We start from the raw sequence: 21,933 nt of genomic DNA on the forward strand, positions 1-21,933 counted from the left end.
GTTGTTTGGTGGTTGGGTTTCAATTTACCACACATCTCAGGAATGGTCGAACTGGTACTGTATACAAGATTACATATTTACATATCCTCATAAGTAATACCTGAACGGTAATTCCCGGAGGCTACAGGGAAAGAATGAAAGGTTGTAATTTATTGATGTAAATGTAAATGTAATTTGAATTTTTATGTTTAACTATGTTCTTTTTTGTGTTATATTACTTTTGTGTTCAACAAAAACATTATAATTAAATGACAGTCCATTTTAAAAAATAAATTAATAAATAACAATTGCTTCTAAGAATTTTATGAAAGTTTCTGTAAATTCTTTATTTTTGTATAAAACTACTTTAAATGCTCATTGAATGAAAAATTATTTATTCAGTCTATTCTGCAATTTATATATCTAATGTATATATTTTTTTCCAACAGACATCGTGCATTGACATGTAAGATTGCATGTGTGGCATTATTGATCAACTGTTCTATGCTGTCCGGTTGCTCTAAGGTTAATAGGTCTGTGTTATAATTTCAGTATTATTTGTTCGTTGGGGTTCATATTTGTTTATCTGATAAGTAAGTAATTTTATACTATTCTATTATATTTTAATAGAATGTAAGTTTTGATTTTTTTAATAATATATTATAATTAAGTTTGATTTTTTATTTTAGTAATGATGAATCGGTAGTGTGGGCTTTATTCTGTGATGTAAATTCATTTTAGTTCGTTGTAAAATCTTTTATTGAAGTTATGTCTTATTAAAAAAATCTCTTCGTAATTGTGGACACATTATTAATATTATTAGTTGTAAATAGTAATAATTGTCCCTATTGTATTTCAAATTAAAATTTTTTTCTTATCCGTTTTTTCCGAAATTAATAAAAAAATACAGTTGATAGTTCACAATTTTGTAATAGATTGTTGAAGCTTTCAATTATTTTACAATTAATAGAAAACAGATTTGTTTGGTAACTTCAAGGAAATGTCTGTCATTTTTATTAGTTTTAGGTCATATTCACTAAAATAAACGGATCGGTTACAAAAAACTGTTGTAAAAACTAATTGAATTATTGTAAAAACCGAACAACAAAACTAAAAACATCTTTTCAACTAACTAATATGTATGCCTAATTAATATATTGCAAATTATATTTTCTATTAAAAAGCGTCAGAAATTAAATAGCATCTCACAAAAATAAGAATTATAAATAATATTTGAAACAATATAACATGAAAGTTGTATGTAAATATTAATAATACTTGATGTTCCCTCTTCAAGCTATCAGAAGTCTATAAATCAAGTTGAATTTTCATACTCATGAGAGTCTTCATTCCTTTAAGCAGATGATAGTCCTTTTGTAAACATATCTGCTGCATGTTTTTCAGATGAAATGTAGCTTCCTTCTTTCACCAGCTTCCTCACATAATGGTATCTAGTTTCAATTTGTTTTTATTTATTGTGGAATATAAAGTTACTTGTAAGTTTAATGGCACGAAAGTTAGCTTAGAATTGAGATCAAGTGCATGACTTTCTTTAACTAGAATGGGTTTCAAATCACCCAGCTAAAAATTAAAATGAAACCGTGGTCTCAGAACTTATTTTAAACTAATTTAAAAAATCATTAATATTTTAAATTTGTTAAAAAGTACGTCATTGTTTTTGAGGCTTTTAGTGATTGTTATTTGATTTAATAAAAAACTTATAACTTTGTCAATTTTCATCGTATCACAATGGGTTTTCCACTAAAATTTTCAGAAAAATATACAGAATAAGGTAAAAATGCATTTAGCAACTTATCTTAATTGCTGGAGTAAATATAATTTCAAACCTGGATTTCACAATTTTTTTAAGAAAAAACCAAATTTTAAAATGCGATTTAAGATAAAGGCACTACAGTAACCAGAATATCCTTTTTTTATGTATAATCCTAAAAGTATGAACAAGTAGGTTCTGAAAGAAAATCTGTGGTTTTTTGATGCCAATACATTTAATAAATCATGAAACAACTGACAAATAATTCACATTAATGTGACCCAACTCGAAATAGCATCAAGATCCTGTAAACTAATTTATGTCTCATTTCTAAAATGTATATTACCTTCTATATTTGTTTAATTTAGTACATAAAATCATTCATAAGTTTGTGTACAAAGTACCATTTTTTAAACATTAAGACTTGAAAGTGTATAATTTAATTTTGACAAAACTTTAAAAGTTAACATGCAATGAGTTGAATAAAATCTGTGAATGAAAGAAGAACTTAAGTCTTCTAAAAGTCTTTACAAAGGCTCATTTGCTATCTACATCTGTTATCTCAGTGGAATTACATAAATGTTTCTATGTGTCCCAGGAACTGTCTTGGTTTTGGAGAAATGAGCCTCTAGTTTTTGGCGTGCCTCTATCATTGTTCCTTTTTTAATCATTGTGAATTTTGTTTTCTATTTTTGTTCTAATCACAATTTTTGGGCATTACCAGGACTACATTGGAGACTTGCTTTTGTCACAATGCGATTGACAGTGCCACCAATATCATCAGAAGGTGCTTCCCATGGCTGCTGGCAAAAAAAAGACCATGTAGCTTTTAATCCAAAGTTCTTTTCATGAAGGCATTGATTGACAAAGGTTTTACAGTTCTTGTACTGTGCTGCACATCCATCACTATAATAAATCTTGCTTTTACCTCTGGAAAACGTTTTTTCAAGTATCCAGCAACAACCTTTTTTTATTTTATGAACAAATGGTACATCTTGCTTCCAAGTAATCGGACACTAGCTCAAACTGAAACCATTAGGTCTTCATTGTTGTCATGACATGTGTAGATCACAACCAAATGAAGAGAACAGCTGTTTGCTTGTCCAGTGATAGCCTTGGGCTTCATTTTGAAAAAAAAAGAGTAGTTTTCACTAAAATCAATAAGAACAATGGCTTCATCTACTTTCAGATTGCTTTTGATTTTTTTCAAATATCTGGTCTGAGATTTTGTAATGAAAGATAACGGTATTAGTTTTTCTAGGTATTCAACTAATATTTCCAGATATTCTTCTAATATTGCAGTGAGCTGCACCTGTTGAGGTCTGTCAGTAGATATCCAAGCAGAATATGTCACCTCATCATTAGGATCCCCTCTTTGAATTTCTGCATGACTCGCTGACCCCAGAGGCATGAACTGGTCTCGAACAGTTTGTTGAAGCCAGGAATCTGTACTTAATTAATGATGCAGAACAACCGCCAAATTTCTCTTCCAAACTGGGAGAAAGTTACAGAAACGTCACTTTGGTGACGAGCCACTTGGTGCAAAGTACAAGTAGTTAAACTGTCTGGCCTGAGCCCAGTGTGAGAGATCATAGGCTTATACCTATGAGATCGTTTACGGACCTAAGAGCTCTAGATTTGGGTCACTATAACCTAAGGGGCCTGGATCAACACAAGCTGCGGCGTGAGTACGCAGTTGCCTTGCAGGAGTTGGACTGGCTCATGGAACACAGGGAGGAGGTGGAATTGATGGCTGAGCAATTCGGCTGGGCCATCAAGGCTGGCTGTGATAGGGTTCTACAGTGGCCTCGGCCAATGGACAGCAAACAAGTAAAAAGAAAAAAAAAATAGATTTAAAAAAATAAAAATCATACTTTATTAAGACTCAAAGAATCAGTGAGACAAGGGCTGTGTGACATGGTCTCACAAACAGATTTAATGTGAGCCACATGGCAATCAATGTGTTAATATTATTTGCCAGTTCTCATCTTTTTAATAAAGAAAGCTTGCATTAGTATCAAGTAAAATGGTATTTTTTCCTTTTATATTACACGTGGAGCCCAGGATTTATCTCGGTCTCTCAAGGGACAATCAAATTAATGTTCTAAACAGTTTTCAGCAGATTTGATACTGGTTTTCATTGAATTTTCGTGGTGAATTCTCCGCAAACGTAACAAAAAAATATTTAGAAGTCCAATTTTTATTCATTGTAAAATTCAAAATATTTAATGAATAAATTAAACTGAAATATTACAGAAATACTTAATTATAAAAATAATTTAGTTTTAATCTATAAATACTTAATTACTTAACATACTTTATAAAATTGTTTCATCATGGAGTGCAATAAAACACAGTACAAAATACACATGCTTAATAAATCTTGATGTTCAATAAAGTAATATCAAAAACCACAAACTAAAGTAAACTAAATACCACAACTAAAGTACACAGCAAGTCATAGCAATAGCTGAACTCATACTGAAAAAACATTCTTGACTCACTGACATGTCTATAATGTCTGGCTTGACATGAAATGACGTCATTAGACTGTTATATATCAAAATGTACATCTACAGCATACATCACAATATAAATCAGATGTGAATAAACAAAAATACGTATAATATTATGTATTGTTTGTTCAATGAATGATGGAACAAATAAATTTAAGGGATTGTAACTTAAGAAAGTTACATGATGGGTTGTTTTGAAATACATATTCAGATTCTGCATATAAAATACTGCATAGAAGTACGCTTACTCCCTTTTCAGTTCCAAATTTTATGTTGCCCAGTGTAATTATGATTATTGATATCTAAATGTCACCGTTTTTAAATAATGGGCACATGTAGCAAATTTCCCAAACACTAGGAAAAACACCAGCATTTAAAGAAAGATGAAGAGCTTGGTTAAAAACTGTACAAAAAGTCATTTTTTTGCTAAAAGAGGGTGAATGTTTTCTGGGTTAATCAAAGAATTATTTTTAAATCTACAAATTGCCTCTTCAACATCATTCTCAGTTAAAATAATGTTACTGCAGCGATCATTACAGTTAAAAGTAATTTCAGTCGAGGAAAAATCATTTAGTATGTTAGTATAGGTACCAAAAATTTGTAACCAAAAGTTTTACAATATCAGTCCCTATATCGGCACACTCAATCTCAAAATGCATATGCGATGGATAAGATCTACCATTGTCAATTTTATTAGCAAATTTAAAAAAAATCTTTGGAATTATCAGTTAAGACTACTCAACTTTAGTATAATTTAATAATAAATTTTTACGACCAAGAGTATTACATACACTTTACACTTTATTTTTAAATAATTCTTCATAATAAGTAAATTTATATTGTTTTTGTAGCTTATGGTACTTTTTCTTAATAATTTCACTAGAGAACTGCTTTGAAAATTAAATCTTTTTTTATAAGTATTTTTGATACATGATTATCAACATATTATTTTAGTGATTGCCGTAAAAGATGGTGCTTATGTTTAAACTATTGTATCTCAGTTAAAAAATTGAGCAAAAAATGAAGAAGTTGTCGGAAACTGCAGTTATTTTTGTGCTAACTGGATTCAGACGATTTTAGTTAACCTCATTATTTTTAAAATTAGGGGCGTGAAAAGCGGAAAAATCATGATTTTTTTGCATTGTTTTGAGAAAGTCAATTTTGAATTACTATAAAATCAAAATCGATAGATAAAAATTCTCCACTTTAGGAGCTAAGTGATAGTTTCTCAATAATTATAAATTAAGATTTAGCACAAAATTTTATAAATATTATTTAAGTGTCCAGTGCGGTTTTTACGAGAGAGCTTCATCTTTAGTTTCAATCAATATTTTACAGAAAAAAAACAATTGAGGTGGGAAAAGTATGAAACTATCATTAAAAAAGTACAGTTGCAACTGGTAGATGAGTGTGCATCCTGTTCATTGCTATATATACCAAAGGCATGCGGGCATGGTTTAATATTATCTTTCACATAGTTTTGTCAGATTACTTTATATTTCATTTATATTATAAATTAAATTTTTGGTAAATAATATTACATACATAAATACTATTATTGCTACTGTTACTGTTTCATATATTTTTGTTTTTACAAATATGCATAATATCTCTTATCAAAGAATTACCCGTATAAAAAGAATAACAGATTAAAAAAAGGCATTAAAATCATATCTGTAAACATTATACAATTTATTATAAACACTGAAATCTAAAAAATCTGTAAAAGCGGTTGCAAGTAACTAGTTTTTCTTGGAGCCACTGTTAGATTTCAGGTTTCCTCCAGCTGTTTGTGGTAACTTTATTCACCGCAGTAAGGTATAACTTGCATTAAGCTCCCATCTTGTAAGTAATTTAAAAAGTCATTTGTAAACCAATTTTTAAAACTGTGGCTATTCATTTCTGAATAGTAATCTGAACAGGCTTTTGATTTACTGTAGATAACAGCATTTTAACATTTAAAATTGGATAACATTTAGCAAAAGAAAAATTTTCAAGGTTTTCCCATGCAAAACATGCTAAATTAAAGTCGCTAATAACTTTTCTGTGGCTGCACTATTAATGTGTGTGGTAAGTGAATTATAGATACAATTTATTTTAATTTTATAAATTATGCAAATAATCATAAACATATGTACTTTGTATTGTAGCATTCATTTTTTTGTTTTTTATTACAGCAAGGAGATTTAGTACAAGTGAAAGAGGAACCGCTTGATATTGATAATGGTGATATTGAAGAAAATCCTTTTGCAATAGAAGAGACGAACTTAGTTAAATCTAAGAATCTAGAAGTTGATAATGAAGGGGTAAGGGTGTTAGATTTTGCGTACAGTGCATACTAATTATCCAGATGCACTTTTGCAAGGCCAAGTCAAGATAATTGGAAGGATAATTTAAAAACGTTTTATCATATATACTGTACATAGTATTCTAATGTTTAATATTTACATACAATGTAAGAAGAAAGAGATCTGTAATATAGCACAAAAAATACAATGTATAGAAATTGCATTTACAACTAGTTTAACAAGGGTCATATATATATTATGGGACATTCTTTTACAAACCGTACAGATCTGGTCGAAAATTGACAGACACATTTTTGATTTACCATTGAGCTACAGATTTCATTTTTTTTTTCATTTTAAAGGTAAAAGAACGAGCTTTAATTAAAAAGTACTTGAAAAGAAATTATTTACAAATTGAAATTGTTATAAACAATTAAAATGTTTAAATCGATTTTTAACAATTGCCCCCCCCCCCCACGTATCAAGTTTTTAATATTTATCGTGTTCTCTGTCAAATTTCCTTTCGAAAACACTTTTTTTATCGATGGCGAAAGAATTATAACTATATGAAAAAAATTAATTAATCTAGCGCGTTCTTCGAATCAGCTGCGTATTGGCCGTTTCCGCTCTGTCAGTACTCCTTGTGCGATTCAGTAGCATGCGCTGTGACTCGCGCGCTATTATATATATAATAATGTGTATATATATATATATACACATTATTTTTTGCTAAATTGATTGCAAAACAGTCAGTTAAAAAAGCAGTAAAATTAAAGATCAATAAAAAAATTCTTGTTGTAGCAATAATTTTGGTGTTTAAATTTTTCAAATATGTATTAGTTTTTTTTTTAAATTGCCTAGTCTGGATTTGAACAGTCCAGTTGAACTGGACATCTGGAAAATTGGTGTACCACTGTATTATATTTTCATTATTACTTGATTTGTAAATTTTGGATTACATACAGTTCATAATATATTTATTTATATATTTAGCCCACCAGGCTGGTCTAGTGGTTGTCTACTTGTCGTAAATCAGTTGTTTAACAGCTGATTTCATTCCAAAAGCTGTGAACGAACAAACCATTCATTTCTCGTAGAATATACACTGCATTCATTGTTGAAAGTAATTTTAAATTGATGTCATTCTTAAAATGTCAGGGAGAATTTACGGTAGTTTTTCCTGAACAGGAACCTGATGAAATGATTTGTCCCCTAGTTGCTCGTTTTAGAGTAACTGGTAGTGTGGATGAATATAAATGGTCCAGCTTACCTATAGTTTAAGTGATCTGTCCTTGAAAAATATCTGCGTATCCTTGCTGCGCTCTTCAAGAAAATCGATAAGAAAATTGTGTCAATAAACCAAAATGTCTTAAGGGAGTGTTGGCAGAACCACAAAGAAGGTGAAACTCTGTTCGTATTGCATTAATGTTTTGCATGAGCTTTGAGTACCTCATAGGAAAAAAGACTACATTACTCTTAATGGTTTTTGTTTTATTCGCAGCAGTGTTCAGATGTTGGGTTATGTTTACAATTCTGATGAAGTGCAATTTTATCTTGAAGTTTTTACTTTCTGTTTGATTTATTTTAAATGATTTTAAGCTGAAGATGCATCTGACGCTAACTGGTCCAATGGTTTGATAACCATATTTTAGTGCTTGATTTTGGCATCTACTAAGATGTTCTTTTTGTTGAAAATATCTTTTGTTGGTGGACTTATTTTATTTTTCTCATTCTTGTTTGACTTCTTTATCTAATTTATTATTTCTCCCATATATTTAAATTTTACTTTGATTTTTCCATATTTTATTTTTTGGGTTGTAGGTGGAATCTTTGTTGGTTACAAATTCTGCCTTTTTGAAAGAAATTTTTAGCCTTATTTTCCATGCAATTTATTTTAGTTTGTTTACTTGTTCTGCTGCCTTTTTGAGGTTCTCCAAGAAAATTGTAATATCCATCGGCTAAGGTTAAGCAGTTAATTGCAATTTCTTTCAATTTCCAACCCAATTTTATTTAGGTTGTTTCAACTTTTTTCATATTCTTATCCCATTCTATTATTACTTACTCTTGGATACTGATAAAAAGAGTTGATGTTAAACCAATTTGTTGTCTTCTGTTGTAATTTCTAATTCTTCTATTACTTCTAACATGAATTTTACTTGTGTTTGGAAAGAGTCTTTTTGAAAATGTTAATTGTTTTGGGATCTTCAACAAATTCTTCTAGGATGTTAAATAAGGAAGTTCTATCAGTAGAAAAGTATACTTTTTTTTTTTTTGAAAAATCTGTGAAGAGAATTACTTTTTATATCTTGTCATTTTCCCCCTTATTATTGTTTTAAGGTTTGAAATTTGTTCTATACATGTTTTTCCTTTTATGAATCCTTCTTTGTATTCTCTCAGTTGTCAGAGTACGATTAATTCAGTTCTACTTTGATATGCTTTCGAAAGGATAGGTAAGAGGGAAATCCCTTTGTAGTAGTTTACATCTGTTTCATCTCTTTATTTACGTAGTTGATGTGTTAAAGCATTTTTCAAATCTTGAGAGATTTTTCAATTTTCTATGGAAGTTCTTAAGTTTTTTTTTTGGCTGTTTTCATGATTTTTTCTGTAATTCTGCTGCAATCAAGCCATTACCTGCTACCGTGTTTATTTTCTGGATGATTTTGTCTATTTATATATCATTAGGTGGTTTGGATTTTTTAGTTCATATTGCTGAATTTGGAATTGAAATCTTAGGTTGGGTTCTTGATAGTTTAATAATTTTCAAAGTACTTGCTAGAATTTTGTGATACTTGCTGACAATTTTGTGATTGTCTTTTTATCCTAAAGCAAAGGCTGGTTGTTTGGTATTTGGTAAGTTTATACATTTTGGTAAGTGTTGTAAATTTAAATATTTAATTCAGATAGACAAGCATAAAACTTATCAATACAAGATCATATTAAAAAAAAGAATAAACGTAAGTAAATAACAAAATTATTCGTAAGCTAGAATAGCTCTGTATAAGGTATTAACAGTACTTAATAGGTGATTTCCTGTGAAAATCGATCGAATCATAAAAATATGGAAAATTATGCCTAAACAGTTTGTATACAAAGTCAAAAAGTTGCACTTAGGATAGTCAAAATAACTACCAAAATCTCATTGGCAAATATTAAATCTATCCTCGTCAGAGATGGTTCAAATCTTTTTATTTTTAACAAATTTGAAGTATGAGTAAAGTTATGATTAGTAATGTGCATAGAATCACAGATTATATAGGCAGCATATCTAAGAAAGATTCTATGTGATATTTCTTGTAATTTTCATTGCAAGTCGGTCAAAGGTCGCCAGACAGCAGAGCCATAATTTAGTACTGGATATATAAAAGTGTAACCCACAGTTCTGCAGAGGTAATATTTCTAAAATTTGTAGAGAATCTCTTAATAAAATTTACCATTTTTAGTGACTTAGATACAGTATAAACAATGTATTCACTGAAGGATAACTTACTATCGAAATATACAACTAAGCCATTAATAAAAGATATCTTTTGTGTTGCAGTATTATTCAGTAAACATTTGCAAACCTTCCAAATTGAATTTGAAAACAATTTTTTTTTTTTTCAACTTGAGGAAATACTATTTGACATAATTTTTACACATAGTTCAAGTCGATTTGAAATAACTGAATATCTACTAGATTTGTAATAGGCTTAAACAAAAAAAAATCAGATCTGTTGAAAAAAAAAAAATTAACTAGCGTATAAATTAACTGATGTTATTTATAAATACACTACCAGGATACCTGTTGAACCCAAATGCACACCTTGTCCTACTTCAGATCTAACATAGATAGGCTTAGAGATAAAATTATCAATTTTAATATAGGGAATTCTGTTTGTATGAATGAATAATAATTTATTATTAAATCCTCACACAGCAAGTTTTCTAATAACTAATTTGATATTAACTATATAAAACGACAACAAAAATCAATATAAATTGCATCAAAATAATAACCATCATTTGCACATCAACACTGTCTTCCATATATTCTTACAAATTCGTTTACATAGATTTAACTTACAAAAAACCATTTTGTTCAGGAAATATAAATTTCTTTTTTGTAAGGTGTAATTTTCATACAAAATAACCTAAGAGCTTGGCAAAAACTTTACATTTGCTAATAGGTCGATAACACAGGTCAAAAAGAAAAATTGGGAACCGATGCTAATAGGTCGATAACACAGGTCAAAAAGAAAAATTGGGAACCGAGGTAAAAATAGGTGAATTAGAATGTATTTTTTACGTTAAATCTTAAAAGGAAATCAGTTTTTCAGATTTTTAGTTATGACCCTTTTAATTATTGTCAAACTTCTTAAATAATGGAATACAAAAATAATTGCCATAAAAATTCCTACCTCTATTTTGCAGACATTTATGTTCATCTTAATTTATTTTTTCTGACTTTCCTTTTGTGTTCTGTTAAGCCTTCTCTTTTTATCATCCAGCAGTAGTCACGTATCTTGGTGGAACCTTTATCCTTGTTTATCTCTTATGTTATCTGAGTTTAAAGGGAAAAAGTCCAAATGAGAATGTAAAAAATGAATTTTCAGTGACATTCTGCAGCCTAAATTTTTGTAGCTCACTAAGAATTCATTTATAAGTGGATCATGGTTTTCAGCGTTTTTATTTCCAAGAAAACCTGTGATGACATCTTTGAATAACTTCCATGTTGCCAGTTCTTTAGGATTCAGTTTGCTGTCAAATATACTTTCATGAATTAATTTTCTTATTTCTGGTCTGATGAATATATTCCCTCTTTTAACATGGCTTCACTTAATCGTGAAAAAACTTCAGCTAAATATTTAAAGCCGTCTCCATCTTTATCTAATGCTTTTACAAAATTCTTCAACAGGCCTAGTTTTATGTGCAGAGGTGATAAAATAATACGATCTTCTTCGACAGGGAATATTAATAACATTCCTTTCCCGGGGTAAACCGATTTCTTTTTGGCCACTCTTTAACTACATAGTGTTTATCTGTAGCTTGACTATCCCACAAACACAAGAAACATATGTATTTTATAAAGCCACTTTGGAGATTGTGGAGAAGTGCTATCACATTCAGGTCAACGATGATTTGTCATGAGTGTTCATCATACATAATAGCTTTTAAAATTGTTGACATAATTCATGTTTCTTTCATAAATAGAGTATTGCTACTGGTGTATAGAGGAAAACTTATTCGAGTTATGCAATAAAACTGCCTTTAAGCTTCTTTTTGATGAGTATAAATAAACGGCGATCATGAATAAGATATTCAATTTCCAGTTCAGACATTAGCCCCCAGGGCACACTAGGGTCCCCTAGTGACAGGAAGAAATTAAACCATCTCTTATAAAGTATTTCAGTAAATTTTCGTTTCAATTTCAATATACTGAAATTTTAGTATTCTTGATTAATAAATTCCATTCTTTAAGACGTGAAGCTAGGAGTTCTGCATGTTGTTTTGACAAATGCAAATGAATTACGTTATTCAGTTCTGTTTCTGTGATGAGGTGAGGTTTAGAATTTGATTCTTTTGGAATGTAATTAATATCTATTGAAGTTGAGGATTCATCGGTTGAGCCTTCTGAGGGAATCAGAAATTTCTTTCCTAGAGGTTGAAGTGATTGGAATCGGTAAATCAACACCACGAAGTTCTGGTCTCAGAGTTGAATGAACATTTGGGTATGCGGTACTGCTTTTATTGTTTGAATTGAAACCAGAAACATTTGTTAAGCAAAAATAGCAGTCATCATAATGGTTAGTAGGCTCCCACCAAAACATATGTATGCAAAAAGACAAATGGTCTTTTTTTCCTTTTAACCACTGTGTTGGTTTAATGTAGCACTTGATATATATATTACACGTGGAACCCAGGATTTATCTCGGTCTCTCAAGGGACAATCAAATTAATGTTTCTAAAATGTTTTCAGCAGATTTGATATTGGTTTTCATTGAATTTTCGTGGTGAATTCTCCGCAAACATAACAAAAATTATTTGGAGAATTTTTTTTACAAGTCCAATTTTTATTCATTGTAAAATTCAAAATATTTAATGAATAAATTAAACTGAAATATTACAGAAATACTTATAACAATTTGATTTACTGCAGAAAACAGCATTTTTAACATTTAAATTTGGATAACATTTAGCAAAAGAAATATTTTCTAGGTTTTCCCATGCAAAACTTGCCAAATTAAAGTCGCTAATAACTTTTCTGTGGCTGCACTATTAATTTGTGTGGTAAGTGAATTATAGATACAATTTATTTTAATTTTATAAATTATACAAATAATGATAAACATATTTACTTTGTAGGATTCATTTTTTTGTTTTTCATTACAGCAAGGAGATTTAGTACAAGTGAAAGAGGAACCGCTTGATATTGATAATGGTGGTATTGAAAAACATTCTTTAACAATAGAAGAGACGAACTTAGTTAAATCAAAAAATCTAGAAGTTGAAAATGAAGGGGTAAGGGTGTTAGATTTCACATACAGTGGAGACTAATTATCCAGATGGACTTTGCAAAGCCAAGTCAGGATAATTGGAAAGGGTAATTTAAAAACTTTTTATCAGATATACTGTACATAGTATTCTAATGTTTAAATATTTACATATTTTATGTAAGAAAAAAGATCAGTAATATAGTATAAAAAATACAATGTATAGAAATTTTCATTTATAACTAGTTTAACAATGGCCATATATATATATATATACACATTATTTTTTGCTAAATGAATTGCAAAACCGTCAGTTAAAAAACCCTGGAAAATAAAAGGTAAATAAAAAAATTCCTGTTGAAGCAAAGATTTTGATATTTAAATTTTTCAAATATGTATTAGTTTTTTTTTTAAATTGCCTAGTCTGGATTTCAACAGTCCAGTCGAACTGGACATCTGGAAAATTGGTGTATCACTGTATTATATTTTCATTATTACTTAATTTCTAAATTTTGGATTACATAGATTTCATTGTATATTTAGCTCACCAGGCTGGTCTAGTGGTTGTCTACTTGTTGTAAATCAGTTATTTAACAGCTGATTTTCACAGTCTAAGGTTCTCGGGTTCAAATTCTAGTAAAAGTTAGTTGATTTTATATGGATTTAAAAACTAAACAGTGGATACTGATGTAATTTAGTAGTTGGGGTTCATTTAACCATACTCTCAGGAATGGTCGGCCTGAGTGTACAAGATTGTACATATTTTATGTGTCATACACATCATCCTCATCTCACTGGACTGTGGAGGAGTAGCTTTATTGTTCACTAGTTGAACAAATTGCAACGTACACATTAAGAGAGTAATATATATATATTTTTTTAAAATTACTTCTGCAATATTTCATTGATAGTAAATTTATATTAAAAAAAAAAATTAAAACAATTTTCTATTACTTTGGCACATTTTTGTCTTTATTCTTGAATGTTTCTGTCATTTTTAACAGTTAGACAGATTTTGAATGGTATCTTCTGTAATAATGTTTTTAACCCCTTAACAGTTTTAGCGATTATTATGATTAAAAAAAGGGCATATTTTTTCACATATTCTGATTATGCAATGAAATACGATAAAAAAACAAATTTAAGAACCTATTTAAAGAAAACAGAGTGAGCCAAAAGATATATAACCCTAAATTTTAAAACATACTCCAGAGGGAGATTTAGTTTTTTTGCTGGTGGGAGAATGTGTGTAGGCAACAGGTATGGTAGAAGATTAGTGCACAATAAGTGAGCAATTTGCCACCCTTTTGATGACAGTAGTGAGTAAGCTGTGAACGAACAAACCATGCATTTCTCGTAGACTATACACTGCATTCATTGTTGAAAGTAACTTTAAATTGCTGTCATTCTTAAAATGTCAGGGAGACTTTAGGGTAGCTTTTCCTGAATCGCAGGTCCCTAATAAATCAATGATTTGACACGTAGTTGCTCGCTTTAGAGTAACTGGAAGTGTGGATGAATCCAGCTTACCTAACCCCATCAGGTTGATCTAGTGGTTAACGCGTCTTCCCAAATCAGCTGATTTGGAAAGTCGAGAGTTACAGTGTTCAAGTCCTAGTAAAGCCAGTTATTTTTAACTGGTGGTTAAAAAATTGTTCTATGGTGGTTGGGTTTCAATTAACCACACATCTCAGAAATGGTCGAACTGAGAATGTACAAGACTACACTTCATTTACACTCATACATATCATCCTCATTCATCCTCTAAAGAATTATCGAAACGGTAGTTACCGGAGGCTAAACAGGAAAAAGAGAGATCCAGCTTACTTATAGTTTAAGTGATCTATCCTTGGAAAATATCTGCGTATCCTTGCTGCACTCTTCAAGAAAATCGATAAGAAAATTGTGTCAATAAACCAAAATGTCTTAAGGGAGTATTGGCAGAACCACAAAGAAGCTGAAACTCTGTTCGTATTGCATTAATGTTTTCCATGAGGTTTGAGAACCTCATAGGAGAAAAAGACTACATTACTCTTAATGGTTTTTTTTAATTCGCAGCAGTGTTCAGATATTGTGTTCAGTGGTCAACATCTGAACACTACTCTGATGAAGTGCAATTTCACCTAAGTGGCTAATAAACAGCCAGAGTGACAGATACTGGAGTTCAGAAAACCGTTGCATTTTCCATGAGACCCCTGTTACATTCACAGAAGGTTGGAGTTTGGGGTGCAATTTTACAGAAAAGAATCAATCTTTTAGGACCAATCTTTTTCACGGAATTGATAACAGCTGAAGTTACGAGGATATCATCATACAATTCGTGTTACTATTAAACTGTTGAACGAGGCTGCAGCAAGACAGTGCAACACCATACACAGTGAATAGCACAATGTTGCGCAGATTCTTTAGGGATCACATCATTCTCATGGACTGTGGCTGTTGAGATCGCCAGATTTAACTCTTGCTGACTTTTTTCTTTTGGGACATCTGAAGGTTAATGTCGATAAGAACAACCCTCACACTATCTACCGACTCGAACACAACATCTAAGACAAAATATTCCACAAGTGCAGCAACCCTCTGAAAAATAGCACATAACATGAAGAAATGTGTTGAGGCATGTTTACAGCAGATATAGAATATTTCCAACATCTATTGTGAGAAAAATAAATATAAATATATTTTTGTTCACCTCCAAAATACAGTAGAGTATATTATGTTAATAAAGATTTTTTAAGAATATAAATTATTGGGTTATAGATCTTTTGGCTCAATCTGTGTATAATGAACTAACTTGACATGATGACTGAAGAAAAAATATACATCTTCTCTATGTATATATTTTTCACAATTAAAAAATATATGATATAAATGAACACTAAACCCCCTAAAAACTATTAACAGATTATTTTTTTATGAAAATTGTTCATAAATATTATATAGTAACCTTTGTCTAACAGGTACCTAGTTTTTAAAAGATTCTTGGCTACACCGCTAATAAGTGGTGTAGCTATGATTTGGGTTTTTTACAATTTCTGTGTGAGCACCTACATAATCTATCATGATATAAATATAACCAGTTTCTGACTGAAATAACATATGTCTTAATGCCAAAGTGTGCCGTTTTTATTTTATTAAACTGAATAAAGCTTACCCTACCTTTCCAACTGCAGTAAGCTTTCATCAACTGCTAAATTTTTTTCAGGTGTATATTCTCTGAATCTGTTAACAAGGTAGTGAATAATCTGTTTTACTTTTTTTGGAGGTGGGTTAGTATTATTATCATTAGTAAAATGGAGGAAACGTGACAGAAGTGATTTTTATGGGGTAAAATTTTTCCAAATCCTGGAGGTGTAAAAAGGGAGCTGCTTGTTTGTATAATAGCTTTCAGTTTGTGGCTTCCAAATAATTCTTGTTAGCATATGTACAGATAGAAAGAAAAGCCTCTCATAATTATCAGTTGGTTTCCATAGGTGAAATCTTGAAAACTAGTAGTATTTTATTTTTTTAGAAATTTTTGGCGTAAAGATTAGTCTGCTTCACTACAATATCACCAAATTTATCAGTAAAAACTTAACTTGAATAAAGAATATACATTATTAGGGTCGTCAATTGGGAAGTTTATTCCTGGAGTACCAGTAAATATTTGAGGGTTACAAAGCTTTGTGATAACAGCATAAATAAATAATTGCATTGGAGTTGGCTTGTCCACACATGCGTATTCTGCTGACTCTGAGAGTACACTGAACAAATCTTGGAGATATATCGTGTCATTTGAGCCAACATTTAAGAAATTACAGTGTCTGGTTTCCTAAATATAAGTCATTAGTTTTGGACATGCAGACATCCTGTAAGTAAAATTTTATATTTTAAAATGTGCTGGTGGGTTTATAGATCTGATCAGTTTGGATATAGAAGTAATAAATATGTTTATATGTTATTGTAAATTTGCTCTACGAAGTCTGTAAATAAAGTAATGAAACTAGTTCAGAAAAACTTTTTATTTACAATCCAATTATACGTGGATTCCAAGGATTCCCTTGGGAAACCACGCAATGCTTCAGATGGTTTTCCCACTCTTTATAGCAGTGTTGGAACTCAGAAACTGGATTATCCTTCAGATGGTTGGTTACATTTTTTAATGTTTTCTACTGTTCCAAAATGTTGTCCTTTTACGTGTTTTTTTAAAGTTGGGAACAGGAAAGAGTTGGAAGGACTTAAGTCAGGTAAATAAGGTGATTGATAATGTTTTTCTTTGTCAAAAACTCATTAATTGAGAGTACAGTATGACAATGTGCATTGTCCAGTCTCAGTCAGGCAACTCCTTTTTCCAGTATTTCAAGAATTTTTCGGTAAACATATTGATCTTATAGGCAAAAACTCATTATGGACAATGCCATTACTATTGAATAAACAAATTAGCTTGGTTTTGATTTGTTCATATTTGCTTTTTTGGGACGTGTTGAGTTTGAAGTGTGCCACTCTGCTCTGGCATTTTGTTTCTGGATTGTACTCAAATTTCCAAGATTCATCACCAGTAATAACGTTTTTTTAGAAAGTCAGGATCGATTTCAATTTGCCCTAGAAGATCGCAGCACACTTCCACCCTGTTGTTTTTCTGTTCAACAGTGAGGGTTTTTGGGGCCAATTTTGCACAAACTTTTTTCATGTCCGTTTCATTTGTCAAAATTTGATGGACTGTGGTGCAGTTCAGATTCAATTCTTCTGCAATCATTCTGACAGTTAATCATCGGTCGTACCATATTAAGTCTTTGATTTGCTCAATATTGTCGTCACTTCTTGATATTAACAGTCTTCCAGAGCATGGATCATCCGCAACTGACTCCCGGCGATCTGAAAATGCTTTAAACCACCTAAAAACATGGGCTCATGACAGATAGTTTAACACAAAACTTGATTGCACAACATTGCTCGTAATTAGTATCACTCATTTTTTCAATGCACAACAAAAACATTTCATGAAAAGTTAAAATATAAATCAGCTGTTTCTATAACCATATGTTTACTAGTAACTTTACAGTGTTGCCACTTTGGCTGCCAAAATAAACTAGTCTAATTACTTTATTTACAGACCTCGTATAGTTAATTTGTTCATTTTTCTTAAAACATGTATATGCTAATTAAGTTTCAGCCAAGTGCATACTATAAGATAAGTAAAGTTCCTTATTATAAGGTTATTATGAATATATGTTATATATATTTTTAAACACATTTAGTGCCTTTTTACAAGATATAGCAAGTTATTGTAATTGAAATAATTTTACATTAATTCACAATTACCGTTTAATTATTAGTTATTTTTAATTCTACAGATTACTGAAGATAAAGGAAACATCAAGGGAACTACCAAGAGTTGTATTACTTGTAAGAGATGCATGAATAATTCAGTAAATGATGGAATTATAAACAAAAAATCCAGTGAATGTAAGTGTGTATATGGTGATGTAACTATAGAAAATTTAGTCGAGAATCGGAATTCTTTTGATCAAAGTTCTGCTTCAAAATTACATTTAAATATTCATGCTAAGCAGAAAAATTTTATATGTAACTTTTGTCAAAAGTCATTTAATTTCAAAAGCGATTTAAAAAAACATGTTAATATTCATACTAAAGAGAAAAATTATGTTTGTAACTTCTGCCAAAAGGTTTTTAATCGTCTTTCTAATTTAAAGGTGCATATTAATTTACACACCAAAGAGAAAAATTATATTTGCAACTTTTGTCAGAAGTCTTTTAATCAGAGTTCTGTTTTAAAATTACATTTAAATATTCATACTGAGGAGAACAGTTATATTTGTAACGTTTGTCAAAAGTCGTTTAATCGTAAATACGATTTAGAGAGACATCTTAATATTCATATAAAAGAGAAAACTATATTTGTAACTTTTGTTAAAAGTCATTTAATTGCAAAAGCAACTTAAAGACACATTTTAATATTCATACAAAAGAGAAAAATTATGTTTGTAACTTTTGTCAGAAATCTTTTAATCAAAGTTTTACTTTAAAATCACATTTAAATATTCATACAAAAGATAAAAATTATGTTTGTAAATTCTGTCAAAAGGTTTTTAATTGTCTTTTTAATTTAAGGGCGCATATTAATTTACACACCAACGAGAAAAAATATGTTTGTAAAACTTTTGTCAGAAGTCTTTTAATAAAAGTTCTACTTTAAAATCGCACTTAAATATTCATACTAAGGAGAAAAGTTATATTTGTAACTTCTGTCAAAAGTCATTTAATTTCAGAAGCGATTTAAAAAAACATGTTAATAATATTCATATAAAAGAGAAAAATTAATTTGTAACTTCTACTAAAAGGTTTTAAATTATCTTTCTAATTTAACATGCATATTTATAAAAGTCTTTATAATTGCAGTTGTGATTAAAAAAAAAAACATTTCCATGCTAAAGAAAAGAATTAATGTTTGTAACATTTATCAAAAATCTTTTAATCAGTTGAACCATTGTGACCTTTAAAAATCTTATATTAAGAAAATTGATTAAGGAAAAAAATTGATAGCATTCTTTCAAGTGTGCATATTTAAAAAAAAGTATAACAAAATTTATGTAAGGTTTACAATTTAACATTACATTTTCTCATTTTTGTTTGTTACAACCTCAGGCAGGGAGGTTTCTACCTTGTATGCCTCAAACACAGGTGATATTTAAATAGGTTTTTAAAAACCTAATAAAGATGCAATCTTCTTACTATGTAGTTCATGTATATTTATTGAGGAAAAGAAAAATTACTACATTTTTTGATCAACACAAAGGTAATGAACGGCAATCAGTCAAGGTCTGAACGTGATGGTTGATGGTATAAGGGATAGTTATTGAAGGAATTATGTGAAATTTAAAATTTAGTAGTTTTATAGCAGGTAAACATCAACACAAGTAGACTAGAATTAAATTTAAAAAAACTTTTAGCTACAAAGCAGTACTAGGACTACTGTTAGGTATTGCATCAGAGGATGAGATAAATTAGCAATTTTGTAGCATGTGAAAAATACCACGCCTGACCAGGATTTGAACGCGGACATCCAGATGAAAGGCTGAGATACTATCACTCGCCACAAAAATCAGCCAAGCCTACAAACTACTTTTAGAAAAATTAGATACTATTTCAAAAAGCTTTAGATTTATATATAATTTTAGTTTATAATAAGTGGGTGATATTTATGAACATTTTAAGCCCAGAATAATGCCAATTGAGTGATTTGGTTGGCACTGAGGAATTCCATCAGTTCAGAAAAAGTGGTGTAGAAAAACATGTATAAAGTTCACAACTGAGACTTCTTATAAAAATCACATATTAAATGTGTTTTTCTTGAACATTGCCTTTCTCAAATAACACTGGTCTTGAATGAATCTAAACAAGAAGTGTGTAATCTGGTATTTGTGCCTGTTATCAATATTGACCTCAAAATCTTTATTAGTTCGATTTCTTTAAAAATGTTTTATTTTATTGTTATCCCCTGGTTGTGAATTATTTTCCTTTTTTTGCATTAACAAAATGATTAAAAATGCTCCATAACCTAAAACAAAAACTAACATTTTGAAATGTACGTCTCAGATCATTGTAATAGTCCTATTAAATTGTCAAATATATTCTGTTCACAATACAAAGAGGTTTTGGAAGGATAGAAGCTGCAAACCTAAACAATAGAGGATAAAAACTTTAGATGCCAGTTCTTTCACCGTGCTCTGAAATTCTCTCTGCATCTCTGCTAGTTTAAGTTGTTATAACTTATCAAATATTATGAAGTTTTACAGACATATCTTTGAAAGTATACACTGTTAGAAAATATAAAAAAATGTTTCTTGTTTACTTGACAATGTAAAAAACCCTTCCTAAAAAAATTAAGAATCTTTAAAATAAAATAAATTACTCTTGCCACCAGTTTGTTCAGTTAAAAGGTTTGTCATTTATGTCCATTTCTACCAGCAAAATCATATACCTTTTAAAATTTAATTACATAATTCTTCTATTTCACTATTCTATCTCAGATTATTAATTTTACACAGACTACTTGTTCCACACAAAATCTTCCTGTTTTAACCACCTGATGTATTCTCCAAATAGTTTATTGATGTGTTCTTCTGTTCTCTACAACTTGTGCAAGATTTTATAGGTTACTGAAAGATGAGAAATTCCTCTGAAATTATTAACTTCCATTTTGTCTCCTTTTTTGTGTAGAAGGTGAATTAGGGCAGACTGCTCGTTCTTGTGGGATTTTTTTCTGTCTCTGAAATGTTTTCAAATAATTTCTCTAACAGATCATACATTATCTAATCATCATAATTTTAAAAATTGCATTGTTATTCTCACCAGATGCTTTATTAATTTTTAGAAATATGATTATATATTCTTTATTTTTTGTTTATTTGGGGGATTGAGTTTTTTAGTTAAGTTACTGGTTTTAAACAGTTGAGCTTTTCTTTGGCGTTCTTTGCTATTTCAATAGTTTTTCATAATAATTTGCTAAAGGTTTGCTATAAGAAGTTTATACGACTTATTAAAAATAGTTTTACTTAAATTTTATGTGCAATTAATTTACTTTGTGAATAGACATATTTTATTGTAATAAAAATTTCAGTTTTAGAAATACACATCTATAAAATATAAATTGTAATTCTTATGTGATGTTAGTAACATTTTATTTATAATGTAAAATATTTCAGATTTATTTAGTTAGATTTTTTTATTATATGTGTGAAATTGAAACGATAGTTTATGTATGTTTATTTTAATTTAAAAGTTGTATTATCAATTAATTTTCAAATGTACATTCCAAGTGATTCATTTTTTAATCTAATAAACAAAGTTCCACAGAAAACAGATTGCTTTTTTATTTAAAACATACACCATTCCTTTTTGTAAAAATA

The 21,933-nt window shown here is 29.7% G+C and overlaps 1 protein-coding gene across 1 annotated transcript; it reads left to right on the forward strand.

The window, feature by feature from the left end:
• The first annotated feature begins 3,355 nt into the window (after window positions 1-3,355).
• LOC142322586 (uncharacterized) lies at window positions 3,356-21,874 on the forward strand. Its single transcript, XM_075361662.1, has 4 exons — window positions 3,356-3,580; window positions 6,444-6,572; window positions 12,924-13,052; window positions 18,358-21,874. The coding sequence occupies exons 1-4, from the start codon at window positions 3,356-3,358 to the stop codon at window positions 18,964-18,966; spliced, it is 1,092 nt and encodes a 363-aa protein (XP_075217777.1). The 3' UTR covers window positions 18,967-21,874.
• Window positions 21,875-21,933: the final 59 nt, after the last annotated feature.

Source organism: Lycorma delicatula, chromosome 4 (assembly GCF_047948215.1).
Source record: "Lycorma delicatula isolate Av1 chromosome 4, ASM4794821v1, whole genome shotgun sequence".
In the NCBI taxonomy this organism is placed as follows: domain Eukaryota; kingdom Metazoa; phylum Arthropoda; class Insecta; order Hemiptera; family Fulgoridae; genus Lycorma; species Lycorma delicatula.

Coding starts and splice junctions, on each gene's coding strand:
- LOC142322586 (XM_075361662.1), top strand. CDS start 3,356: ATGAGATCGTTTACGGACCTAAGAGCTCTAGATTTGGGTCACTATAAC. Junction 6,573..12,923: donor TAGAAGTTGATAATGAAGGG/GTAAGGGTGTTA, acceptor TTTTCATTACAG/CAAGGAGATTTAGTACAAGT. Junction 13,053..18,357: donor TAGAAGTTGAAAATGAAGGG/GTAAGGGTGTTA, acceptor TTAATTCTACAG/ATTACTGAAGATAAAGGAAA.